Genomic DNA, 25,979 nt, shown 5'->3' with positions numbered 1-25,979 from the left:
CGGGAGGTGGCCATGGCTGGGGCTGGTGAGCTCTAGGTGGCAGCCGGTGAGAGCGTGGGAGCGAGAGCTGCGACCCTCGACTTCATCTGCGTCGTCGTCGTCGTCTCACCGGAACTCTCCCCTCTCGGTCCTCACCACTCGCTGCCGTGCGCTCGCCCGCCATGCAGCGTCAAGCCTCGACCAGCGGCGCACCGCAGCCGCGCACCTCTCGCCCCGTCTACCCCATCCCCGAACTCGCCCCGGTCGTCCCTGGCCCCGCAGGCTGGCACGACTACCACTCCTTCCAGGGCTCCGACGCCGTCCTCTGCATCGACAACGGCGCCACCACCTTGCGCGCCGGCTGGGGCACCGAGCAACACCCGCGCATCGTCGTCGACAACATCGCCGCCAAGTACAAGGACCGCAAGTTCAACCGCCAGGTCATGCTCGCAGGCGGCGAGGTCTACGTCGACGCCACCAGCAGGGCCAACACGCGCGTCCCGTACGAGAACGACGTCGTCGTTAACTTTGACGCCATGGTCCGTCCTCGCCCTCTCTCTCTCTCTCTCCTCACCGCGACCGACTGACAACCCGCACCTGCAGGAGAGCATCCTCGACTACTCGCTCGTCAAGCTCGGCGTCGACACCGAGACGCTCCACAACCCGATCGCCATGACCGAGACGCTGTGCAACCCGGCCTACTCGCGCTCGAGTGCGTCCACCTCGTCCTCTCCCCTCTCGCCCGCGCAGCCAACCCCGCTCACGCCCGAGCACTCGCCCGCAGTCATGACTGAGCTCCTGTTCGAGGGCTACTCGGCGCCCGCCGTCGCGTACGGCCTCGACTCGCTCTGGTCCCTGTACGCCAACTCGCCCGACCCGACCGTCGCAGACGGCCTCGTCATCTCGTCCGGCACGGCCAACACGCACGTCATCCCTGTCCTCGGCGGCAAGGCCATCATGACGAGCGCGAAAAAGTGCGTCCCGGGTCTCGTCGCCGTTCGGCTGCGCTTCGTCCGACCAGGACGAGCGGGAACTGATCGATGTTTGCCCTCGACGTACAGGCTCGCGTGGGGTGGATCGCAGGCGGCCGAGTACCTCCTGAAGCTCATGCAGCTCAAGTACCCGACCTTTCCAGGGCGCCTCACGTCGTACCAGTCGAGCGTGCGTCTCTCTTTCCCTCGCCTGCTCCCTCTTCTTCGACGTCCCACTGACTCGCAGCTCTTCCCCTCGACCCTCGATCCTCCCGCAACAGCTCATCTACCGCACGCACTCGTACCACGCGACGCCCTCGTACGCGTCGACGCTCTCGACGTTGACGACGCCGCGCGCGCTCGTCGACCTCGACCGCATCGTCCAGTTCCCGTACGTCGCCGTCCAGGCGCACGAGCAGACCGAGGAGGAGGCAAGGGCCCAGATGGAGAAGCGCGCAGAGGCGACGAGGAGGCTCAAGGAGACGGCGGCGAGGCAAAGGTCGGAAAAGGTGCGCCCCGGCTCGTCCTCTCTCTCTCCTCGACTCGGTCGTTCGCGCCTCGGTCGAGGCGCACGTCACTGATGAAAGAGTTTGGCGTCGTCGCGCAGCTCGAGCGGCAACAAGAAGAGCTCGTCGCGTTCACGGCGCTGCAGGAGGCGCGACCGACGACGAGCAAGGTCGACTACGAGCGCCGCCTCAAGGACGCCGGCTTCAGCAGCAGCGCCGACCTCGACGACTACCTCAAGAAGCTCAACAAGAGCCTGACGAGGGCCAGGAACCGCGAGCTCGGCATCGAGGAGGAGAACAAGGTGCGCCCGACCGCCCGCTCGCACCCCTCGTCGCGCCCTCTCCCACTCCCTCGATCACTCCCTGACGCCCTCTTCCACGACCCGCACTCGACGACTCGCAGGAGGCGCCCTCGTTCCCGCTCATCGACGTGCCCGACCACCAGCTCAACGAGGAGGACCTCAAGGAGAAGCGGCGGCAGAAGCTCATGAAGGCCGGGTACGACGCCCGGATCCGGCTCAAGGCCGAGAAGGAGGAGGAGCGGCGCAGGGCCGAGGAGGAGCAGAGGGCCGACGACGAGCTGAGGATGAGCAACTTTGAGGGGTGGCTGAACAAGCTGAGGACCGAGCACCGGGTGCGTCCCGCCCTTTCTCTCTCGCCCACTCTGGCTCTCTTTCCCTCTGCCTCGTCTCACGTCACTGATACTCTCTCTTCTCGTGCGCCTTTGCAGGACATCCTCGACAAGATCAAGGAGCGCAAGAAGCGCAAGGAGCAGCTGTCGGACCGCAAGTCGCTCGCGGCGCAGAACCGTATGAAGAGCATCGCCGGGCTCGCCGCCGACGAGAAGCTCGGCAAGAAGCGCAAGCGTGGAGGAGAAGGTGCGTCCCCTCCCGCCTTTGCCTGTGCCTGGGAGGGAGAATGACGAGCTGACTTTTGGCTCCTTGCAGACGACGGCTTCGGCGCCAACGACGCCGACTGGGCCGTATACCGCGAGATCGTGCGTCCACCTCTTCCCTGTTCGCTGTCCGATAGCGCCCGAGACGCTCACTCGGCGGACGATGCGCGCGCAGGGCACGGGCGACGACTCGGAGGACGAGGAGGACGAGCAAGACGCGCTCAACTCGGTCGAGGCCCGCCTGCTGCAGCACGACCCGCACTTTACCGAGGACGACACGGCGTCGCGCCAGGCGCTGCGCAAGCACCAGCTCCTCAACGCCTTCATCCGCGGCTTGGCGCCCGACGACCCGCTCGACACGTACGACCCGGAGAGCGTCGAGCACAACTCGCAGTTGCACGTCAACCTCGAGCGTGTGCGCGTGCCCGAGGTCCTGTGGCAGCCGCACATGGGCGGGCTCGACCAGGCCGGCCTCGGCGAGATTGTCGAGCACGTCCTGCGCCCGTTCTCGGTCGCCGAGCGCGACCGCCTCACGAGCGTGCGTCCCTCTCTCTCTCTCTCTCCCTCTCGTCCTCGAGCACGAGGTCTCTCGCACGGTCGTCGGCGTCCCACTCACGCCCCTCTGTCGTTCCTGCGCGCAGAACCTTTTCCTCACCGGCGGCAACACGCACATCCCCAACTTTGCGTCGCGCCTGACGGCCTCGCTGCGGCCCGTCCTCCCCGTCGGCGCGCCCTTGCACGTGCGCGGTCCGGCCGACACGCTCGACGCGTGGCGCGGCATGGCGAGGTGGACGACGAGCGGCGGCGAGCAGGCGAGGAGGAAGGCGTTCGTGACGCGGGCCGAGTACGACGAGCACGGCAGCGAGTGGTTCAAGGAGCACGGGTGGGGCAACCTGAGGCTGTAGAGCGGGCGGGCGAGGCGGAGCTCTCGAGGCTGCGGCGGTCCGTGCAGTGCGACGGCTGCCTGTTGTTGTCCTTCTCGCTCTCGGGCCATTTCTCTCTCTCTCTCTCTCTCTCTCGCGGCTCCTCTCGAGAGACGTTAGAGGCTGTATTGCTGTTGGTAACGACAGGGAGGAGGGGAACGACGATGCGAAGGTGGGTGGGAGGAGCGGGAGACGGTCTAGAGGTTGGTGGTCGCTCGTGGGCTCACTTGGCCTTGGCGTCAGCCTCCTTCTTGGCGAGCGCGGCGGCCTGCAGTAGAGCGCATCGAGGGTGAGCCGTGTCGGTCTAGAAACGAGGGGGAGGAGGAGCGAGAGACGGACCTGCTTCTGGCGCATCTTCTCGGCGTCGTCCTCCTGGCGCTGTCGGAAACTCTTGCCGTCGTCCTTGCGCTGACCCTTGGTGGCATCGGCCTTGAGCTTGGCCGCCTTCTCGCGTGCCTGCAGGTCGGTTGAGGAGGGAGAGGGCGAGGTGAGCGCGGTCGAGAGGAGGAACGAGGAGCGAGACGAGGAGGAAGCACCTTGTCGCGCTGGTTGCCGCCTGTGGGAGGACCGAGTCAGTCACGAGAGCTTGCAGGAGAGTTGGCTGGACTCACGGGCCATCCTGGAGCGAGGTGAGGGACGAGGACGAGGTCAAGCGAGAGCTCCCCATCTCTCGCCTCGTCTCTCTCCTCCTCGACGACCCCGACCACGTGCGCGCCTCGCCGAGCAGCACGGCAGCGGCATTGAACCCGCCAGCACACGCGTGCGCGCCCCTCCCGCCCCTCTCGTCGCCCTCTTTCGTCCTCGCGCCTCCGCCTCGCCGTTCGCCGACTCGCCCATGTTTGGCTCGCGCCGCCCGGCACCAAAGGCTCCAGGCGCGTCACCGACCACCGCCAGGCCACCGCACGCGAGCGGCACCACCACCCTCGCCGTCCCCGTCAACTCGGTCGCGCCCTCCTCCCCACTCTCCTCGCTCCCGCCCACCTCGCCACGGTCCCCGGCCATCACCACCACCGCGGCCACCACCTCGACTGCCCCCAAGCGTCCTGTCGCGACCGTCACCCGCACCGTCGTCCGCACCGTCGTCAAGCGCGCCGCTCCGCCCACTGCCGAGACCAAGCCCGCCCGCACCCTTAATGCCTACAAGCGGCCCGCCGACGCGCCGCCACTCGCCGCCGCACCTGCAGCCAAGCGTGCGGTCAAGGGCGGCTCCGGCGGCGCGGCGTCGAACGGCGCGAGCGCGCGCAGCCGCAAGGGCCGCGCCAAGGTCGAGTCGTCGTCGGACGAGGACGACTGCGACGGCGCGCCGCGGTCCTCGCGCAAGGGCGGCATGTCGGCGGGACGGCGACCACAACCGCCCAGCTCGGACCTCGACCCGCTCACGCCGTCAGAAGCGTCCGAGTCGGACCTGAGCAGCGTCGACGAGGACTACTTCTCCAAGACGCTCGCCAAGGAGGAGGGCGCGCCCGTGTGCGCTCGCGACGTGGCGGCCAAGGGCGAGGGCTCGACCGACGGCAAGAGCGGCGAGAGCCTCGTGCTCGAGAACCGCATGGCGTACAAGGACCGTGCGTCGCCTCCTTCCCCTTCATCTCTCGTCGATCCTGCCGTCGAGCGTCTCGCTCACGTGCCCTGGCCTCTTGCTCGCAGACTTTATCGACCCGCACAACCCCGAGCGACCAACGAGCGCGTGGGCCGGCTCGGACGTGCCGACTGTCGAGCTCGAGTACCCGGGCGAGGGTGTGCGCGAACGGTGCGCCGAATGTCTCCCTGCTTCGATCGTGACGTGCCTTAGCCTGACGTCTCGCCTTCTACAGCTTCGCCCTGCTCGCCCCGAGGACCGACGACGAGTACAACCCGATCGAGGACGTGCTCAAGGTGCGTCCCCGAGCGCCACCTTCTCAAACCGCGACTTTGCCTGATTTGCCTCGTCCACACTCCTCGCAGGTCATCCTCACCGTCCTCGACCACTTCCTCACCAAGGACGAGGCGTTCACCCACTTTGGCCACCAGAGCGGCGCCACGTCGTTCGCCGCCTTCCTGTACAACCGCTCGTCCAGCAACTCGCGCGCCGGGACGCCCTCGACGCCCCTGTCCGGTCCTACCTCCTCCTCAGCTGTCGCCTCCTCTACCGGTATCGCCGCCGCCCGTCCCGCCGACCGCTCGACACCGACGCTCGCTCCACCGACCGCCGCCAACGACCCTCAGCCGCCGCTCATCCGCGAGCTCGAGAAGGCGCGCGCCAAGCGTGACGGGCCCTCGTTCCTCGCCTCGGTCGAGCGGTACAACACGACGCTGCGAGCGCTCAAGGCGGCGGGCGTCGTCCAGCGCAACATCGCCGCCATGAAGGGCCTGCGCGAGAAGGTCTGGACCAAGGTGTTCCTCCAGTGCTACGACCGCGCCGTCGGCCCCGACATCGAGCGCCTCAAGGAGTACGAGGCGTTCTCGGACAACGTGTACGGCGAGCTTCTGCCCAAGTTCATGAACGAGATGTGCGCCCTCTCTTTCTCTCCATTCGTCCTTGCGCACGACGGACGCCCTGACACACCCTGCACGCCCCTGCAGCTTCGAGAAGACGCACCTCGGGCCCAACAGCGTCTTTGTCGACCTCGGCTCGGGCGTCGGCAACTGCGTCGTGCAAGCTGCCCTCGCGTGCGTCCCCGCCCTCTCCTTCGCCCGCCTCTCCTTTCTCCTCCTGCCGCCGAGCCGAACCTCACCCTCCTTCCTCTCTCTCGCACCTCGCAGCACGGGCGCGACGTCGTACGGCTTCGAGAACATGGCGCACGCGTCGCAGCTCGCGCGCCTCCAGGTCGACGAGGCCGAGCGCCGGTTCCGCATGTGGGGGCTCGAGGGTGGGGCCATGCGCGTCGTTGAGGCCGACTTTACGGCGTGCGCCGAGGTGGGAGAGGTCATGAGGAAGGCCGACGTCGTGCTCGTCAACAACGAGGTGTACGTCCTCGTCCCTCTCTCTCTCTCTCCTTCTCTCTTTCGCCCCCTCTTCCCACACGCGACGCCCGAATTGACGACTCGCTCGTCCCTGCGCAGGTTCACGGCGCCCCTCAACCAGTCGCTGTCGTGGCTGTTCCTCGAGCTGCCCGCCTCGGCGCGCATCGTGTCGCTCAAGCCGTTCCTGCCCGACAAGTTCCACCTCTCGGCGCACAACGTCAACTCGCCGCTCCGATCCTCAATCAGGCGCCGGCGGCGCGGTACCGGTCGGGCAGCGTCAGCTGGAAGATGGAGGGCGGGAGCTACTACCTGACGCGGGTCGACCGCAGGAGGGTCGAGCGGTTCCAGGAGCGCGAGCGCGAGCGCGAAGAGCGGAGGAGGGACAAGCTCCAGGGGCGCAAGGAGCGCAGGGAGGGCAGCGCGGCGACGACGGGCAGCGAGCGGTGCGCGATGAGCCGCACGGCGAGCCGGCAGGGTTAGCGCTTTCCTCGAGGCGGCGACTCGGTTGGGCTAGCACTGCAGCTCTCTCTCTCGTTCCCTCGGATCTCTCGAGAGTGTCGAGCGAGGAGCGCGTTGCATTGCGAGAGTGGTACAACAAGGGAGAGGAGAGCTCGAGGTACGACAACAGGTGGCGGCTTGAGAAGGAGGGAGACAGGGTCGCGCGCTCACTCGCCCGCGAGCGCCTCCTCGAGCGCCCGCTCCTTGCCCTTTGCGCTCTCGCCCGTCGCAGTCGCCGCGGCCGCCTGAGCCGCCGCGACCTCGGCCTTGAGGCGCTTTGCCTCCTCGAGGAACGCGTTGGCCTCGTTCATGCGGTCGGCCTCGTGCGCCTTGCTCTCGAGCCAGCGTTGGAGGAGCGCGGCGTTGTCCGTCTTGAGGTTGTCGTTCTGCAGCTCGAGCTGCGAGAGCTCGAGCTCGAGCGACTGGTGCTCGTCTTGGAGGATCTGCGCGCACGAGTCGAGAGGGCCGGGTCAGTACGGGCCGGGTAGGGCGCAGGGAGACGACGAGGATGAGGTAGAGAGGGCGACGAGGTGGGGGACGGAGAGAGGGATGGCGAGAGGGCGAGAGCGGGAGGAGAGGAGGGAGGAGGAGGACTTGGGACGCACGACGAGCTGGCGTTCCTTTTCCTGGACGATCTCCTTGTGCCATTTTGCACGCTCCCTCAGGCCGTCGACCTCTGTGCGGAGGCGCCTGAGCTCGTCGCGCTCGTCGCGGCCGCGGTCCTCCTGGTCGCGCAGGCTGTCGGTGAGGGCGAGGAGGCGCTGGGCGTTGGTCGACTGGACGCGGTACTGCTCCGAGAGGTCGGCGCGGGCCTGAGCGAGTTGCTGCTCGAGCGAGGTGACGAGGGCGGCTCGCAGTGCGCTGTGGTGGGGGAAGGAGGAGGAGTGAGCGGACTCCCTCTCTCGCGCGAGAGCTGGACCAGGGCAGGGCTCACTCTGGAGGTGCTGCAGTGCCGGATGGCGTGCGTCCTGCGTGGAGCAGGGCCGAGTTGCGGTCCTTGAGGTTGACCGTGTGCTGAGCGAGGCGGTGGTAGTGGGCAATGAGAGGCGCGTGGTGCTTTTCGCGCGCGTCTCGAGCGAGGAGCGCGGTGCGGATGTCGTCCTGCCAGGCCATGGCTTCGAGCTGTGCACCCTGTGGCTACGTAGTGTGGTCGTCGTCGTCGAGGCGATCGACGAACGAGGCTGGTCCTTCCTCGCTCCTCTCCCTCACCCGCTCGCCCTCTTGCTGGCGCTAGAGCTAGCTGTACCTGCTCTCGAGACTGCACTCGACCACGCCATCGAGCCGCGCAAGGCCCGCGCCCTCTCGTCACCTCGCAACCCCGCCCCGCCTCCCCACTTCATCTCGCTCGCCGTCAGCCTCCCTCGCCGTCCTCTCACCCTCGCCTAGCCATGGCGCACCAAGCTCCCCTCGACGCACCACCTCCTCCCGTCGCACCGCGCCCACCCCCGATCCCGCTCAAGGCCGTCCTCATCGGCAACGCCTCGACCGGCAAGACGGCCCTCCGCAACCGCTTCGTCGCCGGCCACTTCAGCGACGCCTACCGCGCCACCATCGGCTGCGACTTTCGCCAAAAGGTCGTCCGCGTCAACGACGACGACCAGTGCATCGTCAACGCCTGGGACACGGCCGGTCCGTCCTCGCTCTCTCTCTCTCTTCCTCCCTCAGTCGCCGACCCTGACCCTCGCCCGTCCGTTCGACAGGCCAAGAGCGCTTTCGCTCGCTCGCTCCCGCCTTCTACCGTGCCTCGGACGCGTGCCTCCTCGTCTACTCGCTCGCCGACCCGTCCTCCCCGTCGGCCGTCGCCAAGGCCATCCGCACCTGGTTCACCGACTTTCGCGACAAGTGCCCTGTCGGCACCGGCGGCGCCAGCGACGACCGCGACGACGAGGAGGAGCAACTGCGGCGGTTCTGCTGGGTGTGCGTCGGCACCAAGGCCGACGAGGCCGACCCGGCGCTCGCGGCCGAGGTCAGCGCCGCCGTCGAGCGCACCCTCGCCGAGCTCCTCCCGCGACGTACCGGGCGCGAGTCGGCGGCGGTGGCACAGCGCGCAGAGCAGCGCAGGCGCGACCGCAAGGCGCCAACCGTCAGCGTCGAGGTGCTCCATGCGCCGAGACGAGGCGACCAGGGCGCGCCGGCGCGCAAGATCCGCAGAGCGCGTCGTCCGCCACCGCCGCAGCCGCAGCCCGGCCGTGTGTCCGAGCCTGCCGCGTCGAGCGCGCAGCTGCCCGGCGACGGCGCGTCGTCGGCGTCGGCGGCCGGCTCGACGACGGGCGGCTCGAGCGCGACCGCGACGCCGACGTTCGAGCTCGACGAGCCCATCGCCGACCTGCTCCTCGCGACGTCGCCGCCCGCCGCACCGGCGCACTTTGGCGACGCGGGCGCGCCGGCGGCCGTGTGGCGCGGCGGGCCGTACGGCAAGGAGGGGCACGTGCTCGCTCGGGACGATGACGAGATCGACCTCGGCGAGGACGTGAGCGGCGCAGAAGTCGGCAAGGGAGGGTACGACGTCGACGGAGAGGACGAGGTCGAGGTCGAGGACGAGGACGAGCGGGGAAGGAGCGAGGCGGAGCGGTTTGCGGACGAGGGTATTCGGCACTTCGAGCGCACGAGCGCAAAGACGGGCGAGGGCGTCGACGAGGTGTGCGTCCCACGTTTCTCTCCACTCTCTCTCTCACTCGTAGCACCGGCCTCGCAGCCTGGCGAGCCGCCGTCGACGAGACTGACCTCGACCCCTCCTTCCCTCGCCTCCTCTCGCGCAGCTTCACCTACATCGCTCGACGCGTCCTCGCCGCCCGCGCCTACGAGGGCCTCACCGACGAGGACGAGCACGCCGGGACGCCTTACGTGCGCAACCGCGCCGGCGCCGGACACCCGGTCAAGCCCGAGGACGTGATTTGCGTCAACGAGCAGGACCCGCGCTCGGTCGGGCAAAAGTTACGCAGCGCGTGTTGCTCGTAGCCTGCGAGGAGGACGAGGCTGGACTGGCACGCGCAACTTCCGAGGACGGCGCGCTCGAGGCGGAGAGAGATGGGATCGACAGCCGGCGCTCGAGCCTCGTCCGTCGGCGTCCGCTCAGCAGGCTCTCAAGCCGGACGTACGCTTCCTGTCTCTCTCGCTGTCCGCTTCCTCGGCTTCTCTCGTTCGTGCTCGTAGCTCGTCGCTTCAGCTTCTGCCTCTCGCTCTCCCGACCTCTTCGAGCATGTCGAGCGGGGCGACCGCGCTCCCGCCGCCGGCGCACCGCTTGACCTCGTCGTCTCTCAGTGCTCTCCGCAGCTCGGGCTCTCGAACAAGCGTGCAGCTCGCGCCGACGCACGACGCGCTCGGCGGCATGCTCTTCGGCACCGACCAGGAGGGCCGGGCGACCCTCGTCGGCACCAGAGCGGCGGGCAGCAGACGCAGTCGAACAACCGACCAGTCGCTCGAAGTGCACCTCGACTTGCGAGGCGTGCCGCAGGAGGGCGCGACGATGCCGCCGGAGCTCGACGACTTGTCGTTCCTCGAGCGCACGCCGTCGCCGCTGCCGAGCCTGGCACTCGCCGCGCTCGAGGACGGTCGGCTCGTGGGCGATGGCGTTGCGGGAAACGTCGGTTCGGTGTGCGGCGAGGCGCCGCTCGGGCAGGCGCGAGACGAGGCGACGGCGCAGGACGAGCACGACGGCGCGGTCCTGCTGCGGCAGTTCACGTCGGCCTTCTCACTGTCGCCCGAGGGTCCGGCTTCGACACGATCGGGTCGAGGTGACGGTGCGAGTTCGGCGAGAGTGTTGCAGTTCGACGAGCGGGCCGAGGAGGGTCCGAGCGGCTCGAGCGTCGGCGGCCAAAAGGTGCGTCCTCTCTTCCTCGCCTCTTCCAGCGACGCCCGGCGAGCTCACCCTCGCTCTTTCGCAGGTCTCGAAGAGTGCCGGGGCGAGGGCAAGAGCGCCGCAGCTCGCGCCGATCCCGTTCGCCACGCCCGCTCGTCCGACGGCTCCGACCCGCAGCGTCAGCATCGGCTTGGGCCTCTCGTCCCTCCACCTCGACCGCCCTCTCCTGTCTCCTTTCTACGTCGCCTCGACTGCCGCCGACGCACCCGTCCTCCCGTCGACGCCGACCTCGTCCCTCGCCCAGAACCTCGTCCGCATCCTCGCGCACCCCGAGCGCCTCCCGCTCGGCCTCTTTGCGCTCCTCGAGGCGTGTGTCCGCGAAGCAGACGCGAGCGGGTGCGACGACGCCGGCGGCGGCGGGTCGACGTTCGGGTCCGGCTCGGTGAGCGGCCTCGCGGTCCGAGCGGGGCTCGTTCCTGCGGCCACGCTCGCGAGCAGCGACGGCTGCGAGATGCCGCCGCCCGCCAGGTCGATGCGGCACGCACGCTCACTGTCAGCGTCGACCGGCGCGTCGAGCCGCTCGCGTGCCGCGTCGTCGTCGTCGCTCGCGTCGCGCTCGTCCAGCGGCAACGCCGCCTCGACCTCGACCTCGACCACGTCGTCCGCCCCTTCGCTCGACAAGTCCAGCCTTCCGACACCCACCTGGACGTTCGACGCCGACCAGCTACCGCCGCTCCCGGCCAAGTGCCACCCGCCAAACGAGCGCGCCTTGCGCTTCGTCTACGAGTACGGTGCGCCCTCCTCTCCTTGTCTTTCGTCTCTCGATACCGTCCAGCACCATGTACTGACTCTTAATCTCGTACATGCAGGCGACACGCCGTACGACGACTCTCTACGTGAACAAGCCGCCCCGCTCCCCTCGAGCCACGACGCGCGTCGGGCTTCCCTCGCCGTCCTTCCTCCCCTCGTCGCGTCGTCGAAGTCGCCGGCTCCAAAAGGGCAGCACGTCGTCGAGCGCGCCAAGCGCAGGATGTCGCGCGTCGACGAGGAGCGCCTCGGCGAGAGCGTCGAGCCCAACTCGCCGCTCGGGGGCCCGTGCGCGCCGTCGTCGTCGAGCAGCAGCCGCGCTTCGAGCGCGTCTCGCGCGTCGACGTCGACGAGACGTGCACAGACGCAGGAGGATGCGGTGGTCGCGGTGCCGGACGAGGGCCTGAGCAGACTCGAGGACGAGCCGGTGGGACCGAGACGGAGCAAGAGGGCCAAGCAGGGTGCGAGGTGACTGGACGGGTGCAGGACGCTCGCGCCGTTCCTGAGAAGTTGCTTGACGATGTAGATGGGCGCGCGAGGTGAAAAAGAGCGCTTCAGGATCGAGAATCGAGCTCGAGGTCGACTTGAGAAGGCGAGCTCTCTTGTCCTTGCTCTCGAGAGGCCCAGAATGGGCACGGAGAGAGCATGAACGGATCAAGATCTGTCATCGCGACGTCTTCTAGTCTACAAGGTGTGCGCCAGAGCCCGGCCGGCAACGTCAAGTGAAGATATCGGGGTCCTCGAACGTCTTCTTCTCCCTCGCCTCGACTGCAAGGGGAAGAGGACAGGTCGAGGTCAGTGACGACGTCTTGCGAGAAGAGAGGGAGAGGGACGAGAGGGACGAGAGGGACGAGAGGGACGCACAGTAATCGCCGCCGTACTCCCAGCCATTCTCGCCTGCCTGCTTGAACCACCTCGGCTTGGCGGCACAGCCCTCCTTGCGCTTCGTGCGCTGCTTCTCCTCGCTGCGGGCGCACGACGGTAAGTCAGGCGGGCTCGAGGCGAGAGAGGAGAGGGAGAGGGACGCACACAGCAGCTTTGACCCGCTCGGCCTCGTCAATGTCGCCGCGCTCGAACGCGAGTTGGTCGGGACGCAGGCGCGAGTCGGTCGGCGCAACGAGGCCTTCCTCGAGCTTGGTCGTCTCGTTGAGGGTGACGGCGAACCGCGAGAAGCCGTAGTATCGCTCGGGGTCTGTGCGCGGTCGAACACGAACGAGGTCAGGCTTCGAGTCGTCGACGACGGCGAGGAGGAGAGAGAGGAAAGAGGGCGAGACGCACTGGGAGGGAATTCAGCCACCTGCCACAGGCGCGTAAAGTTGTTCTTGCCCTCCTTCTTGTCGACGGCGTCGTCCCACCGCCCGACGAGCTCGACGGCGACGCTCCCGCTCGCGTCCGTCACCTTGCCCTCGATCTTGTTGCGCCCGCTCAGGCCGCCCCACGTCGAGCCCTCCTTGAACGCGACGGTCGCCTGCGCCGACGAGAGCGACGTCGTGACGACGAGGTCGCCGACCACCTCGAGGTATTTGGTACCGGCGACCAAGTTGCGCACGAACGACGACGGCTTGCGGATCGTGAGGACCTCGTCGTTGTCGGAGAAGCGGACGCAGAACTCGCCCTCGACAAAGATCTGCGGGAGGCGAGCAGGGTGAGCTCGTGGGGGAGGAAAGGGGAGGGGAAAGTGGAGGGGGAGAGGGGCGCACCTCCATCGAGCGGCCCCAGAACTTGGTGCTCGGCGACGTGTAGCCGCAGATCTGCCAGCCTCGCTCAGGAGCGTCGCCGAGGAAGGCGATGACGGGCGGGTGGTGCGAGACCTTCTCGGAGATGAAGCGGAAACCTGGAGGTCCGAGCGGAAGGTGAGTGAGGTCGCGCGTGCGCGCAAAGACAGGGCGAGAGAGATAAAGACGCACCCTTGTCGGGCCTGATGCACTCGTACGTCTCGCCGAGGAGCGGGTTGCTGCGCACAGAAGGACAGAGTCAGTGCGGGCTCGACGACGACGACGACGACGATGGGTTCGAGGGCTCGACGACGTACAAAGGCTTGCGCGAGCCCCTGTACTTATTGCTCGACGCGCCGCTGACGGCCCACACCGCGACGAGCGTGATGCGCTCGACAGGGTCGGTCGCCTGAGCGGCGCGGTCGAGCAGCTCCGAGTACTCGAGCTCCTCGGCGACGCGCTGCAGCGCCGACAGCGGCTCGTTCATCGTGACAGGGAACGAGATGGTCGACAGGTCCTGCGAGGCGCGTGGCAAAAGAGTGAGCCGATGCCTCTGAGGGAAAGAGGGAGGGAAGGAAGGGACCGAGGGACGCACCTTGCCGACGTTCTTGCGCAGCATGCTCAGCATCGAGAACTCGTCGCCCGACACGGGCGCCGGCAACTGGCTCCTGCGCTTGACGTCCTTGCCGCTCTGGAGCGCCGCCGCCGCCGCGTCGACCCCGCGAGACCCTCCCTGGTCGCCGGCGCCCTCGCCCCTCTTCGTGGCCGCCTCGACCTCTGCCGCCTCCCGGTCCGACTCGGCCTCGTCCTCCGTCTCGCCCCCACTGTCCTCGTCCTCGTCCTCGTCGACCGTGCTCGTGCCCTCGCCGACCGTGCTCCGCTCGCGCTCGGGGCTGCTCTCCCTCCCCTCGCCCTCGCCCTCGTCACCGGCACCCGCACCCGCGCCCTCAACGACCGAGTCCTCGTCGACGAACTCACCGGGTACGGCCGCCATGGCGTCGTGCCAGTCGTCGCTCCCGCCGTCGCTCCACATGCTCGAGAAGCTCGCGCGGCTGCTCGCTCGCGACGGCGCGCCGCGCGAGTGCGACGGGTAGAAGCCCACCGCCGAGCGCGAGGCGTACGGCCCGGCGAGGGCAGACACGCCGCCGGCCGAGGGGGCGCTCGAGGGCGAGGTTGCGCGAGCCGAGCCGTAGAATTCGCTGCTGCTGCCGCCGCCGGGCGAGGTTGGCGAGGCTGGCGACGGCGACATGGCCGGGAGCGCGCGCACGGCGAGGGCGAGCTGAGCGTGCTGGTGCTTGAGCGTGGCGACGGCGCCGCTCAGCTGCCGCAGGAGGGCGTCGTTGCCCTGCGACGAGGACGAGGCCGACGACGGCTTGTTGTCGAACGCGTCGTCGAACGTGGGCGAGCTCGACAGCATCGTCGTGCCCGACACCGAGCTGCTCGGCGCGCCGACGTTGAGGTTGAGCGGCTGCGGCTGGCCGTGCGCGCCGCCGGGCGAGCCGCTGAACGAGGGCGAGCGAGCGCCGGATGGCGCCGACGTGCTGTTCGAGCGCTTGCCGAGGAAGCGGAACTTGCTGCCGCCGTTGCTCTGCGAGTGCTGAGGGCTGCCTTGCGCAGGAGGGACGAGGTGCTGCTGGGGCTGGGGCTGCGGCGCCTGGTTCTGCGACGGGTCGGCTTGGCGCAGCTCGTTGGCGAGCATCTCGATGTCGGCGATGGGCTGCAGGCACAGAGTCGAGTCAGTCGTGCTCTGTGGATAGATGAGGCGACGCCGGCGACGCACCTGATTGAGCTTGCCGAGCGCGTCGAGGACCTTCTCGACCGCCTCGTCGCGCTGCGGAGCCGAGCTGCCGCCGAGGTTGACGCCGCGCAGGTTGCTGACGAGGCCACGGGCGTGTTCGGCGTCGCCGCTCGGGACTTGCGCGACGGGGATGAACTGCTTGAGCGCCGCTGCCCACTTGTCGAAGTCGTCGAGCTGCCGGGGAGCGAGCAGGTCAGGACGTCCTGCCGCGAGTCGAGAGGGCTGTCGAGGGAGACGAGGGACGCACCGTGAGCGCCTTGCAGTGGTACACGCTTGTGCCGCCGTCGATGTGGAAGGTGCGGTGCTTGCGCGACGCCGAGATGAAGGCGAGCGAGACGAAGATCGAGTCGCGCAGCGGCGAAGTCGGGTTGAACGCGTACGAGAGGGCACCTGCAGGTCGTTGGGAACTGTCAGCGTGTCGCTCGAGCGGCGCCTTGGCGCAGGTACGGGGTACACCCGCCGCCCTCGACCAAGTCGAGTGAGGAGAGGAGGGGAGGGGGGACGCACCGTTGCCCGCCAAGCGAAAGTACCGCCTTATCATGCCTTGTAGCTTCTTTCGCTTCTTCTTCAATAAATAACCCTCCATGACGACGCCCCCAGCCGTGGCCGCCGGGTCGTGCGCGTCGCCGAGTTGAGCGGCCGCCGGTGGTGCCGGTGCGGGCGACGAGGGCGGCGGGGCTTGGTGTGCGGCGGTCGTGCTTGAGCGTGGGCGCAAGTTGAGCGGGGGCACGAGGGACGACATGCCCGGCTTGGTGTGTGCTGTTGAGCGAGGGGAGGGGGGGTCGTGGAGATGAGAACGCGGGGGAGCCGACGTGTGGGAGCTCGAGCGGTGCTGGGCTTGTGCTCGCGCCTTCAGGCCTGCGTTGCGAGCTATCGGCGTCTCGTCGTATGAGACGGAGAGCTGTGCAGACAGGTGAGGGAGAGCCCTGCGGCCAACCAAGCCTCGGGCTCGGCGACTTTCCTCTCCGTCCTCTCTCTCCAGGTCGCGCCGCCGCAGAAAAGTCAGAGTGCCAGGTACTACTGCAGGAACGAAAGGGGAGACAAGAAGATAGGGGCAAGGGGGCTACGAGGAGAGGCGATAGGAAAAGGCGAGGAGGGAGCGAGGCTGACGACGGCGTCGACGCGGCGGGGCGCACGCCGTGGCGGACGATAGAGGTTCGAGGCGTCGACGAAGGCGTTGGGGGTCCGAGAGATAGGAGAGTAGGGAGGCTCGAGGTGGGCGAGGGCGCGAGGGGCGGGAGGAACGCGCGCACGCCGGCGCCGAGGGGGTATCGGGTGCGCGGCTGAGGAACAGCAAGTGCAGCGCGGGTAGGCGACGACGATGACGCAGGGACGAAGTGGGAATCGGGGAGAGGTGGACGCTGCGAGCTGGGCGGGCCGGGATATGCGGAGGCGAGAAGAGGGGAAAGGGGGCGAGTCGAGCGGGGCCGTCGGCGATGGCGCGGCGACAGTCGAGTCGTCACTGCACGCTGCAGCACTGTGGACGAACAAGAGGGTCAGTCAGGGCGTACGAGGCGCGTTGAAGTGCTCGAGGGCAGGGGAGCAAGTGGGACGCACCCCTCCGCTCGCTTGCGGCGCGTACGGGTCCTCGCCCTTCTGGACTGGGCCCCACACTGACGGCACGAGGTAGTCACGGGTCGTCTTGCAGTACCGGATGAGGCTGTTGAGCGAGGTCGCGGTCGGGGTCGAGGTCGGCGTGCGGGGCGGGGGAGGAGGGGACGAGGTCGAGGGAGAGGGCAGGGGAGCGACGAGTCAGCGCGCGCGCCTGAGAGGTGCAAGGGGGACGAAAGAGGGAGCTCGGGACGGACCTGGCGCTGGCTTCAGAGACGCGGACCCGCTGGCGCTCGAGGTCCTCGCGCAGGCGCTGGTTGTGCTCTGTCAATCGTCGGAGCTTGAGCTCGCTGTGAGGCGACGAGGAGGGTCAGTCTCGCGACGCACGAGTCCTCTACGAGTCCCCTGCGCACGCAGCAACACCCAGCTGAGCGCCGGATGCGGCGCGAGAGGCTCGGGAGGGGACAAAAGGGCGGGCGATGAGAAGGGCGGGGGAGGGGGGAAGAGACGCACCTCATCGAGGGCTTGCCAGGGTTGGGCGGCATGACGGGCGGCGGTGTTGTTGCGAGAGGTAGACCGGGGCGAGAGGCAGACGGGCGCTGGGTCGCTGGCTGGACGAAACGAGGAAGGGGGTTGAGCCCGACGAGAGGGCGAAGGGAACCGGCAGCACGCGAGCTGAGCGGGACGGGTGCTGTGCGGGCTCGGGGTCGAGGCGGTCCTTGAAAGAGGTGGAGCAAGGTGCTGCTCGTGACCCGGGCGGGGAGTGACCAGGTGGTGGAGTGGTGTGGGTGAGGAGACGAGCAGCCGGCCACTTCGCTCGCGCGAGGTCGAGGCCCTCTCCGCCGCTTCGGAGAGCCCGATGTGGGTGCCCCCCGTCGAGCTCCTTCTCGCTCGTCTCCCACCTCTCCAACCACCGCGCCAGCGCACGCAGAGCACCCACGCTCGCTCTCTCGCGCCTCTCTCGCCAGCGAGCCCGCCAACAAGGTCACTCGCCTCGACAACGGCCGCCTTCGCGAGCGGGCAGCTCCACACCTTGCGTCCGTCCGCACCGGCTCGCTCCCTCCCGACGTCCGCGCTCCTCGCGTGAGCGTCCGCCTCGACACCGACCTCTGCCCACCTCGAGCCGTCCGTCCAGCAGCACCCGCGCCGCGCTTCAGCCCTCTCGCGCCGTCCCACCCTGCGCCCGCCTCAACCTTGCCTCCACGCGCATCTCTCGAGCCCGCCCGTCCCGTCTCGACCATGGACGGCGTCTACCCGTGCCCTGCCCTGCACCAGCCGCAGCGCCTCGGCCACAAGCGCCCGGCCGCCCTCGACGACGACGGCGACGAGTTCGACCACGCCCAGCCCGACCACCACGACTACCAGGGTTCGCCGCACTATCACGGCGTGCCCAGGGTCCGTCAACCGTCGAGCACACTCGGCGGCGGGTCCAACTACGGCGACGTCAAGGACGAGGACGGCGAGGGCAGCGCGAGCGGTGGAGGGTCGAAGCGGCCAAAGACCGGGCCGCCGCCGCTCAAGCGGGGCAGCGCGTGCAGCCTGTGCAGGAAACGCAAACTGGTGCGTCCCGTGTGCTCTCTTTGTGTCTTTCGCTCGGCGCGAGCGGCGAGAAACTGACGCCCTCGAACCTCGTCCTGCAGCGGTGCGACGGCGTGAGGCCTGCGTGCGGGACCTGTGTGCGCCTCAGCCACGACTGTGTCTACGGCGGTGCGTCCTCCTTCCCTCTTTCACGAGGACGAGCGCAGCGATGACTGACTCGCCCCGCCTTCCTCGAGCAGATCCGACGCAAGAGCGCATCGCCGAGCGCCACCGAGAGCTCGAGGACCGCATTCGTGCGTCTCCCCTCTCCCTTCTCTCGACGGCCTGACTGTCCCTGACACGTTCGACTGCGCGCAGGCTCGCTCGAGGCCGAGCTCGACACGTACAAGCGCGGCGTCGCACCGACGACCACCCCGTCGAGCGGGACGCCCTACTCGCCCTTCCCGCCGGCCGCTCAACCCGCTCGTGCGCCCGAGTCGAACCCGTACTCGACGCTCCAGGACGCGCAGGTCCTCGACGCACCCGTCGGCGGCCCTTCGTTCGCGCATCACGCGCAGGAGCAGCAGCACGCGCCGCCGCACGCCTTCTCGCAGGCCCCCGTCGCCGCCGAGTACTCGCAGTACCCGACTCAGCAACTGCCTGTCGATGCGCCGTACCTGTTCCACTCGGACGCCCACCTCCCGCTCCACCAGTCGCCGCAGGGCAACGGCCAGGCCCAGCTCTCGGCCGGGTACCCGCAGCAGTCGCCGCGCACCAACGGCGCGTCGTCGTCGAGCTTCTCGCACCGCGACTCGGAGGCGTTCCCGCTCCCGCCGAGGGTCAACGAGCCGTCGTACTTGGGCCCGCCGCAGCAGCAGCCGCAGTCGGCCATCTCGAACTCGCCGCAGCACCCGGTCCAGGCGCACCTCCAGTCGTTCCCGTTCGCCATGAACCCGACGCCGCAGCTGTCGGACCTCATCAACCCGCCGTCGGCGACGAGCATGCCCCAGTACTCGCCCGGAGCGGCGCCGTCGCCGGTCCCGGGCTCGGCGGCGCGCCTCTCGGCAGGGTACGGCGACGCGGCGGTCGCGCCGGCATGGGGCACCGAGTTGCCCGCCCTCGAGCTCATGCTCGAGCTCGCCGAGCTCTACTTCTCGACGTTGCACGCCCACCTCCCCTTCCTCCACTGCCGCCGCTTCCTCTACACCCTCCACCACCCCGCCTCGCTCTCGTCGCCGCCGTCCCAGAGCCTCATCTTTGCCGTCCTCGCCATCTCGGCGGCGTACCACGACTCGCCCGCCGTGCGCGCCCAGGGCGCGACCTGGTACAGCCTCGCGCGCGCCAAGGTCGACGCCGCCATCAACGCCGGGTCGCACTCGCACCACTCGCCCGCCGGCGCCGGCGCCGCCAACGGCGGTCGAGGCCGCACGGCGACGTTCACGGTCGAGATGGTCCAGGCCTTGTGCCTCCTGTCGCTCGTCGAGATGGGCGTCAGCGACCACCAGCGCGCGTTCCTGTCGATGGGTCAAGCCGTGCGCATCGCCGCCATGCTCGGCCTGCACCGCATGGACGAGGACCGCGTCGCCGACCGCACCGGCGTCATGCGCGAGAAGCGCCTGCGTCCTCCCGCCCTGCACCCGCTCCCGACCGACCCGGTCCTGCTCGAGGAGTGCCGCCGCACCATGTGCACGGTCTACGTCCTCGACCGGTTCGAGAGCGCCACCGTCGGCTGGCCGGCCGCCATCGCCGAGGGCGACGTGCGCGTCCTCTTGCCGTGCGCCGACGAGCTGTTCGACCAGGGCACGTGCGACGCCGACGGGCGCGACAACCCGCTGTGGTGGCCCGCCGACGAGATGGGCACGAGCCGCGCCGCAGGGTGGCAGGGCATCATGGTCGAGGCCGAGGCGGCCAAAGCTGCGGCTGCGGCCTCGGCGAGAGCGAGTGACGGCGACGGCGGCGGGGCGGGAGGAGCAGGAGGAGGAGCAGGCGGTCCGGGCGAGCCCGAGTCGATCGGCGGCGGCGCAGCAGGGTCCGAGCGCGTTCCCGTCGTCGGCACGTTCGCGTGGCTGTGCCGCGTCGTGTGGCTCGGCGGGCGCATCCAGAGCGAGACGTACCGCGCGTCGGGCCCTCCCGCCGGCGGTCCGTGGAACAAGCACGTCGACCTCGACCCGCTCGACTCGCCGAGCGACTCGCTCGAGATGGACAACGTCCTCGAGTACGTCCGCAACGAGTTTGTCGCCAAGGCGGCGCGCAAGGCGCAGCAGGGCAAGGGCGTCGACGGGCCGATGCTCATGATCCTCCTCTTCCTCAACTGGTGCGTCCTCGCCTTCCTCCTCTCCTCTTCTTCCTCGGCAAGCTCGTCGAGACTGACCCACACTCTCACGCCTGCAGCATGTTGACCAACTTGTTCCACCTGCGCGCGGCGTCGGGCCTGTCGCGCTTCCCGTGGGACCCGCACGGCACCATCTACGTCGGCTCGAGCGAGTACGCCATGAAGCGGTGCTGGGACGCCATCCACTCGATGCACGAGATCCTGTCGCAGCTCGCGGCGTACGAGAACGCCCACACGAGCCTGCACCGCAGCAGAGCGTCGACCTACACGGCGTTTGTGCCCTGTGCGTCCCTTTTTCCCTCCCTCGCCGTCTCTCTCCCGGTTTTTCGCCTCTCGTCAGCCTCTCTGACTCGTTCACGTGCTCGCAGACGTCCTCTACGCCATCGCCTTCCCCGCCAAGTTCGTCATCGGCGACTGGACCCTCATCGGTACGTACCTTCTCGAGTTGCCCTATCCTCCCTCTCGAGCGAACCCGACTCACGTTCTCGCCCATGTCGCCACAGTCGCTTCCCGTGACCGCTCCGAGTCCGTCATGGCCCACCTCGCTCGACACGACCTGCCCTCGGGCGACGACGCCTTCCCGCCCTCGTACCTCGACGAGCGCGTCGCCTTTGTCAACATCGCCTGCGACGCCATGGACCGGGTCGGCACCGTCTGGCCCGTCGGCAAAAAGGTCGGCACTCTCTTTCACTACAGCTCTGTCGTCGTCGTCGTCGCGACGTACTGACCTTGCGCTCGGCCCTCCTCCTTCGCCGACAGTTCGCCGCCATGATTCGGGGCGACTGCTCGCGCCTCGTGCAGCGCTCGTACGCTCGTGCCGCAGCGCAGCAGCAGCAGCAGCAGCAGCAGCAGCAGCAGCAGCAGGGTCCGCCTACCGTCTCGCCGGCGCAAGGTCCTCGCTCGAGCAACGCGAGCCTGTACCACGGGTCGAGCGCGACGACCAGCGGCGTCAATGGGTCGCCGACGGTGCCGCAGCAGCAGCAGGGTCTTTACGCGGCGCCGGCGTCGGCGTAGCTGCGTCGAGCGGGAGGAGGACGACGACGGAAGGACGGCTTGACGTCGTCGACGGCGAGTGGCAGTGCAACTCGATCGTTTACGGCACATACTGGTCGAGCAGCTCTCGAGAGTCTCAGAGAAAGTCTAGAGAGATTGTCAACAACAGGAGAGTCTACTAGTGTGCACGACGAGCCCCGCCGACCCTGACCCTCGTCCTCGAGAGCCGGCTGCATTACCTCCTGCGCCCCGCCCTGCTCCCACTCCTTCCTCGCCCCACCCCCTCGCCGTCTCGAAACGCTCCAGCTAGACGCCCTCGCGGTAGTGCACCGGCCTCGGCCGCACGACTCGCTCCGCCTCGGTCACCATGGCCGGCGGCGCCTCCTCCATCTCGCGCACGTTCTGCGCATGCACCTCGTTGCGGTGATGCCGCACCGAGTCTTCAGACCCGAGAGCGATCATGGCGCAGAGCGGGTTCATCGCGAGGCCGAGGCTGAAGCCGAACACGCCCTTGATGACCTCGGGCGTCCAGGTGTGCGCCATGTTGCGCCCGCCCCAGATAGCTGTGCGCGAGGACGACAGTCAGGACTCTGCGGGGTCTGAGGTCGAGAGAGGAGAGGCGGGACGCACGAGCGATGATGGCGATCGTGATGGGCCACCACACGAGGAAGAAGAGGGCCGAGAGGACCGAGCCCTTCCACACGCTCCAGAACAGGCGCTCGCCGAACTGGCGCAGCGTCAGGCTCGTGTCAAAGATGTCGTTGACGTGTGAGCCCGAAAAGAAGTGGAGCCCTCGCCCGAGGCCGTGTCGCTGATGGAACGTGCGCCACAGCTTGGAACGGCGCGAGGTTGCGGCGTCCGGGTCGGCGCCTTTGACGACGGCGAACTGCGTGTCGGGCTGCAGATGGATGAGGAGAGGTAGGCCGAGAGAAGGAAGGAGGAGGAGGAGCCGTCAGATCTATCCGGCGAGGTGGACAAGGCGAACGCGAGGGCGCACCCAGGGATACGGAAACGCTGCCATGCCGCCGTGCCGCATGTCGACGTGAACCATGCCCGACGCGATGACGAACGTGAGGATGCCCTGCAAGGAGAGGCGAGGAAGGGGGCAGGAGAGAGCGCCAAGGTCAGTCCTGCTCTGCTCGTCCCCGACGACCATGCGCGAGCGGGGCGCACCTGGATAAAGACGGTCACGGCGACGTCGCCTGCGATAGTGTTGTGCCGTATGTCCCACATCGTGATCGTGTCCTGGGGCTTGATCGTCCGGTACATGGCGCAGCTGCTCGAGGAATCGACGTCAGGGTCGGATCCGCTCGGGCGCGACAAAAGTGAGGGACGCACGCCACGCCAAAGTTTGCTCCTCCATCGATGCATGCCGCACCGATCATCTGTGGCCCGACGATGTAGAGGATCTGCGCAGCGCAGAGGAGAGAGGTGAGCCGGGCGGTGCAGGGGGAAGAGGGAGAGCGACGCACCTGCTTCCAGGTCAAAGGCGCCGGCAGGCCGAGCGGGTTGCGCCAGCTGATGCGCCTCGAGCGTCCCTCGACGCACTCGTGCTCGACAGGTTGGCGGAGAGTTGGCTCGAGAGGGATCGTGTAGGCGCGAGGACGCGAGGGCCGAGAGGGCATGGCTCGCTGCTGGCAGGGCTGCCGGTGCGGAGCACGAGCTGGCGGCGCGAGTACAGCTACAGGCGAGCAAGCAGGAGGGAGCAGAGGGATGGAGAGGTTCGGCGACCATGAAGTCGGACGATCGTTACGAGGAAGCTCGGTCGGCAGCCTCGGCTTTCTGAGCACTGGAGCTGCGTGCGACGGGCAGGCCTCTGTACACTGTGGCTCGCAAGCAGTACACAACGCGCCTCGAGCCGACAGGCGACGAGAGAGGGAGCGCTCGCGCCAGGCTCTCTGCAACTCGCTCGTCTCTCGCCGCAGACACACACAGAGAAGAGGCAGGGGGGTGCAGTGCAATCGACCGCGTCAGCTCTACGGCCCCACGCCTGCCCTCGCCTGCCTGCGCGCGCGCGCCTCCGTCCCGCCGGCCCTCGTCCCTCCTCCTCGCCGCCCCGCGACAGACGCGACCGCGACCTCGAGCCCTGCTGAAAGGAATGTCCCTCCCCCACGCTGAAGCCCCTCCTCGTCTGAGCGAGAGGATAGAGGCACTTGTCCTCGGCGGGAAGAGAGCGCCGTGCAAAAGTGCGCCGACGGTGGATCTGGCACGAAGCGACCCGGCGTTTAGCGCCCGCGCGCCAGGCCTGACTCGCTGGTGCAAGTGCAGACCAGTGGACGCGAGAGCAACTCAACGCTTGCTCATCGGGAGCCGCATTGTAGTTTGATGGAGGACAAGCCGTGGTCGCTCGCCGCGCGCAAGGTCGTTCGCCCGGTGCCAGCTGCCCTCAGCACAAGTACAGCTCTCGGGCCACTGAGTCTGCATAGAAAGCTTCAGGCACACCGTGAGCACTTCGACGCAATTTCTGCGGGCGTTGCGAGGGAGCGAGAGTCGCAGCTCGAGCTGGCGACCGACCCGCTCGCGCCGAGTCGACCGCCCACCTTCCCTTGCTCCCCGGTTCTCTTCGTCGACAGGTGAGCCCGCGTTCCCGACTGTCTGGACGACGGCAGACCCCTTGCGACCCTCTGCGCGCCGCACGACAACCCCCAGCACCTCCAACTCGACCCTCGCCGCCTCTCCCACCTTTTCTCCCGCCAACCCTCCGCACCTCGTACGGCCGCTCTGGGTGGATCGCGAGGCGCAGGCCGGCAGCTGGACCTATGGGAGGACGGTCAGGGTGGACGGCGGCAACCACGAGCGGCGGGGCCGTCGTCGAGGGCTCGCGCTCGACCCGCAAAGTCGCTGCTCGCCTCTCTCGACTCGTCGCTGACCCTCTCCTCCTCCTCTCCCTCCCCCTCCTTCTTCACTCGTCCGCCCTTTCACTAGGTCGGCTAGGATGTCTCACAGGAAGTACGAGCACCCCCGGTACGCCCCTCTTCCTCTGCCCCCTCGTCGCCGGACCGCTCCCTGACCCTTCCCCTTCCCTCACAGCTGCGGTTCCCTCGGGTTCCTCCCGCGCAAGCGCGCCGCCCGCCACCGTGGAAAGGCCAAGAGCTTCCCGAAGGTGCGCCCCTGTCCCTCCTTGCCCTGCCTCGCTCGCACGAGCCCAAAGTTGACCCCCTCTCGCCGCCGCCTCGCAGGACGACCCGAAGGCGCCGGTCCACCTCACCGCCTTCCTCGGCTACAAGGCCGGCATGACCCACGTCGTCCGTGACCTTGAGCGCCCCGGCTCGAGTGCGTCCCATCCTCTCTGCGCGCCGCCACCTCTTCTCAACCCGATCCTGACCTCGCCTTCCCGCTCGCAGAGATGCACAAGAAGGAGGTCGTCGAGGCCGCCACCATCATCGAGACGCCGCCTATGGTCGCTGTCGGTGTCGTCGGCTACGTCGAGACGCCGCGTGGCCTCCGCTCGCTCACGACCGTGTGGGCCGAGCACCTGTCGGACGAGGTCAAGCGTCGCTTCTACAAGAACTGGTACCGCTCGAAGAAGAAGGCGTTCACCAAGTACGCCAAGAAGCACGCCGAGTCGGGTTCGGCGTCGTCGGTCGCCCGCGAGCTCGAGCGCATCTCGAAGTACTGCTCGGTCGTCCGCGTCCTCGCGCACACCCAGATCCGCAAGACTGGCCTCGCGCAGAAGAAGGCGCACCTCATGGAGATCCAGGTGCGTCCTCGAGCGTTCTCTTTTGTCTCCCTTGCCCGCCGCCGTCGCCGAGACTGACCCTCGCTCCCCATCCCTCCCCACCTCACCCTCTCGCTCGCCCGCAGATCAACGGCGGCTCCATCGCCGACAAGGTCGAGTTCGCCAAGTCGCACTTCGAGAAGACGTTCGACGTCTCGTCGATCTTCGAGCAGGACGAGAACATCGACATCATCGCCGTCACCCAGGGTCACGGTTTCGAGGGCGTCACCCACCGTTGGGGCACCAAGAAGCTCCCGCGCAAGACCCACAAGGGTCTTCGCAAGGTTGCCTGCATCGGTGCGTGGCACCCGAGCAAGGTCATGTACTCGGTCGCTCGCGCCGGTCAGGACGGTTACCACCACCGTACCGAGCTCAACAAGAAGGTCTACCGCATCGGCAAGGCCGGCGACGAGGCCTCGGCTTCGACCGAGTTCGACATCACCAACAAGGCCATCACCCCGATCGGTGGCTTTGTCCGCTACGGCATCGTCAAGAACGACTGGGTCATGATCAAGGTCCGTCCCTCTCTCTCTCTCTCTCTCCCTCTCTCCCTCTCTCTCCCTCTCTCCCTCCTCGAGCTGCGTCCCTGACTCTCTCTTTCTCCCGCAGGGCTCGTGCCCGGGTGTCGTCAAGCGCGTCGTCACGCTCCGCAAGTCGCTCATCACGCACACCTCGCGCGCCGCCCTCGAGAAGATCAACCTCAAGTTCATCGACACGTCGTCCAAGTTCGGGTCCGTCCTCTCCCTCTCTATCTGCAGCCTTCCTATCTGTACATGTACTGACTCGGTCGCCCTCAACAGTCACGGCCGTCACCAGACCATCGAGGAGAAGAGGGCGTTCGAGGGTCAGCTCAAGATCAAGGCCTAAGCAGCCGAGGTCTTCTGGGGGGAGCAGGCAGCGTTGTAGCGAGCTCTGCACCTTCTCTTTGCTTCCCACGCCCTGTCCCGTCCGGTCGAGCGAGACCTGCGAGAGCTGAAAGATCTGGGACGAGGAGACCGAGAGGAGAGTATGTTCTGCGCCAATTGGACTCTCGGGC

The 25,979-nt window shown here is 68.3% G+C and overlaps 12 protein-coding genes across 12 annotated transcripts; 6 read left to right on the top strand and 6 right to left on the bottom strand.

The window, feature by feature from the left end:
* Nucleotides 1-161: 161 nt before the first annotated feature.
* RHOBADRAFT_54865 (uncharacterized protein) lies at nt 162-3,324 on the top strand (the record flags this gene model as incomplete). The annotated part of the gene is made up of 11 exons (XM_018417538.1): nt 162-518; nt 583-691; nt 764-953; nt 1,041-1,140; nt 1,232-1,459; nt 1,558-1,758; nt 1,860-2,090; nt 2,187-2,334; nt 2,404-2,453; nt 2,527-2,889; nt 2,993-3,324. The coding sequence occupies 11 exons, from the start codon at nt 162-164 to the stop codon at nt 3,254-3,256; spliced, it is 2,241 nt and encodes a 746-aa protein (XP_018269722.1). The 3' UTR covers nt 3,257-3,324.
* Nucleotides 3,325-3,497: 173 nt separating this feature from the next.
* RHOBADRAFT_45631 (uncharacterized protein) lies at nt 3,498-3,892 on the bottom strand (the record flags this gene model as incomplete). Its single annotated transcript, XM_018414641.1, has 4 exons — nt 3,498-3,542; nt 3,614-3,730; nt 3,811-3,830; nt 3,886-3,892. 4 exons carry the CDS (start codon nt 3,890-3,892, stop codon nt 3,498-3,500), a joined length of 189 nt encoding a protein of 62 aa, XP_018269721.1.
* A 217-nt stretch (nt 3,893-4,109) lies between these two features.
* Nucleotides 4,110-6,702, top strand: RHOBADRAFT_54863 (uncharacterized protein; the record flags this gene model as incomplete). The annotated part of the gene is made up of 8 exons (XM_018417537.1): nt 4,110-4,836; nt 4,919-5,021; nt 5,086-5,146; nt 5,216-5,760; nt 5,834-5,920; nt 6,014-6,217; nt 6,314-6,431; nt 6,461-6,702. 8 exons carry the CDS (start codon nt 4,110-4,112, stop codon nt 6,692-6,694), a joined length of 2,079 nt encoding a protein of 692 aa, XP_018269720.1. The 3' UTR covers nt 6,695-6,702.
* Nucleotides 6,703-6,879: 177 nt separating this feature from the next.
* RHOBADRAFT_45629 (uncharacterized protein) lies at nt 6,880-7,825 on the bottom strand (the record flags this gene model as incomplete). The annotated part of the gene is made up of 3 exons (XM_018414640.1): nt 6,880-7,155; nt 7,318-7,573; nt 7,647-7,825. 3 exons carry the CDS (start codon nt 7,823-7,825, stop codon nt 6,880-6,882), a joined length of 711 nt encoding a protein of 236 aa, XP_018269719.1.
* A 275-nt stretch (nt 7,826-8,100) lies between these two features.
* RHOBADRAFT_38270 (uncharacterized protein) lies at nt 8,101-8,532 on the top strand (the record flags this gene model as incomplete). Its single annotated transcript, XM_018413509.1, has 2 exons — nt 8,101-8,341; nt 8,413-8,532. Coding segments are annotated over 2 exons (360 nt in total), but the record flags the coding sequence as incomplete, so codon positions are not given.
* Nucleotides 8,533-9,911: 1,379 nt separating this feature from the next.
* RHOBADRAFT_45627 (uncharacterized protein) lies at nt 9,912-11,725 on the top strand (the record flags this gene model as incomplete). Its single annotated transcript, XM_018414639.1, has 4 exons — nt 9,912-10,532; nt 10,597-11,302; nt 11,381-11,606; nt 11,683-11,725. 4 exons carry the CDS (start codon nt 9,912-9,914, stop codon nt 11,723-11,725), a joined length of 1,596 nt encoding a protein of 531 aa, XP_018269717.1.
* Nucleotides 11,726-11,960: 235 nt separating this feature from the next.
* Nucleotides 11,961-13,715, bottom strand: RHOBADRAFT_28806 (uncharacterized protein). Its single transcript, XM_018412839.1, has 8 exons — nt 13,629-13,715; nt 13,351-13,550; nt 13,226-13,272; nt 13,019-13,152; nt 12,597-12,945; nt 12,348-12,510; nt 12,183-12,283; nt 11,961-12,086 (listed from the first exon to the last, which is right to left on the bottom strand). The coding sequence occupies exons 1-8, from the start codon at nt 13,659-13,661 to the stop codon at nt 12,037-12,039; spliced, it is 1,077 nt and encodes a 358-aa protein (XP_018269716.1). The 5' UTR covers nt 13,662-13,715; the 3' UTR covers nt 11,961-12,036.
* A 616-nt stretch (nt 13,716-14,331) lies between these two features.
* RHOBADRAFT_38265 (uncharacterized protein) lies at nt 14,332-15,573 on the bottom strand (the record flags this gene model as incomplete). The annotated part of the gene is made up of 4 exons (XM_018413508.1): nt 14,332-14,750; nt 14,814-15,005; nt 15,079-15,221; nt 15,339-15,573. Coding segments are annotated over 4 exons (987 nt in total), but the record flags the coding sequence as incomplete, so codon positions are not given.
* Nucleotides 15,574-15,823: 250 nt separating this feature from the next.
* RHOBADRAFT_38262 (uncharacterized protein) lies at nt 15,824-16,944 on the bottom strand. Its single transcript, XM_018413507.1, has 4 exons — nt 16,896-16,944; nt 16,640-16,732; nt 16,389-16,491; nt 15,824-16,308 (listed from the first exon to the last, which is right to left on the bottom strand). The coding sequence occupies exons 1-4, from the start codon at nt 16,925-16,927 to the stop codon at nt 16,291-16,293; spliced, it is 246 nt and encodes an 81-aa protein (XP_018269714.1). The 5' UTR covers nt 16,928-16,944; the 3' UTR covers nt 15,824-16,290.
* A 677-nt stretch (nt 16,945-17,621) lies between these two features.
* Nucleotides 17,622-21,246, top strand: RHOBADRAFT_54859 (uncharacterized protein; the record flags this gene model as incomplete). Its single annotated transcript, XM_018417536.1, has 8 exons — nt 17,622-17,942; nt 18,023-18,089; nt 18,161-18,214; nt 18,279-20,214; nt 20,292-20,515; nt 20,601-20,660; nt 20,736-20,905; nt 20,992-21,246. 8 exons carry the CDS (start codon nt 17,622-17,624, stop codon nt 21,244-21,246), a joined length of 3,087 nt encoding a protein of 1,028 aa, XP_018269713.1.
* A 285-nt stretch (nt 21,247-21,531) lies between these two features.
* On the bottom strand, nt 21,532-22,889 carry RHOBADRAFT_54858 (uncharacterized protein; the record flags this gene model as incomplete). The annotated part of the gene is made up of 6 exons (XM_018417535.1): nt 22,698-22,889; nt 22,564-22,634; nt 22,399-22,501; nt 22,223-22,306; nt 21,856-22,123; nt 21,532-21,788 (listed from the first exon to the last, which is right to left on the bottom strand). Exons 1-6 carry the CDS (start codon nt 22,848-22,850, stop codon nt 21,532-21,534), a joined length of 936 nt encoding a protein of 311 aa, XP_018269712.1. The 5' UTR covers nt 22,851-22,889.
* Nucleotides 22,890-24,160: 1,271 nt separating this feature from the next.
* On the top strand, nt 24,161-25,810 carry RHOBADRAFT_45622 (uncharacterized protein; the record flags this gene model as incomplete). Its single annotated transcript, XM_018414638.1, has 7 exons — nt 24,161-24,189; nt 24,256-24,328; nt 24,405-24,498; nt 24,570-24,925; nt 25,030-25,458; nt 25,553-25,674; nt 25,744-25,810. The coding sequence occupies 7 exons, from the start codon at nt 24,161-24,163 to the stop codon at nt 25,808-25,810; spliced, it is 1,170 nt and encodes a 389-aa protein (XP_018269711.1).
* Nucleotides 25,811-25,979: the final 169 nt, after the last annotated feature.

This window comes from Rhodotorula graminis, assembly GCF_001329695.1.
Source record: "Rhodotorula graminis WP1 unplaced genomic scaffold RHOBAscaffold_10, whole genome shotgun sequence".
NCBI lineage: Eukaryota > Fungi > Basidiomycota > Microbotryomycetes > Sporidiobolales > Sporidiobolaceae > Rhodotorula > Rhodotorula graminis.
The sequence above is the reverse complement of the archived record's forward strand: the minus strand, read 5'-3'. Positions and strand labels throughout refer to the sequence as shown.

Bases quoted from the DNA above. Each gene is read 5' to 3' on its own strand.
- RHOBADRAFT_28806 (XM_018412839.1), bottom strand. From the start codon at position 13,661: ATGCTGAGCATGCTGCGCAAGAACGTCGGCAAG. The intron at 12,946-13,018 runs GTGCGCCCCTCT...CGCCTCCCGCAG, and splicing joins TCTGGGGCCGCTCGATGGAG to ATCTTTGTCGAGGGCGAGTT. The intron at 12,511-12,596 runs GTGCGTCTCGCC...GACCGCGCACAG, and splicing joins GGTGGCTGAATTCCCTCCCA to ACCCCGAGCGATACTACGGC.
- RHOBADRAFT_38262 (XM_018413507.1), bottom strand. From the start codon at position 16,927: ATGCCGCCCAACCCTGGCAAGCCCTCGATGAG. The intron at 16,733-16,895 runs GTGCGTCTCTTC...GTCGCCTCACAG, and splicing joins CCTGGCAAGCCCTCGATGAG to CGAGCTCAAGCTCCGACGAT. The intron at 16,492-16,639 runs GTCCGTCCCGAG...CTCGCTCAACAG, and splicing joins GTCTCTGAAGCCAGCGCCAG to CCTCATCCGGTACTGCAAGA.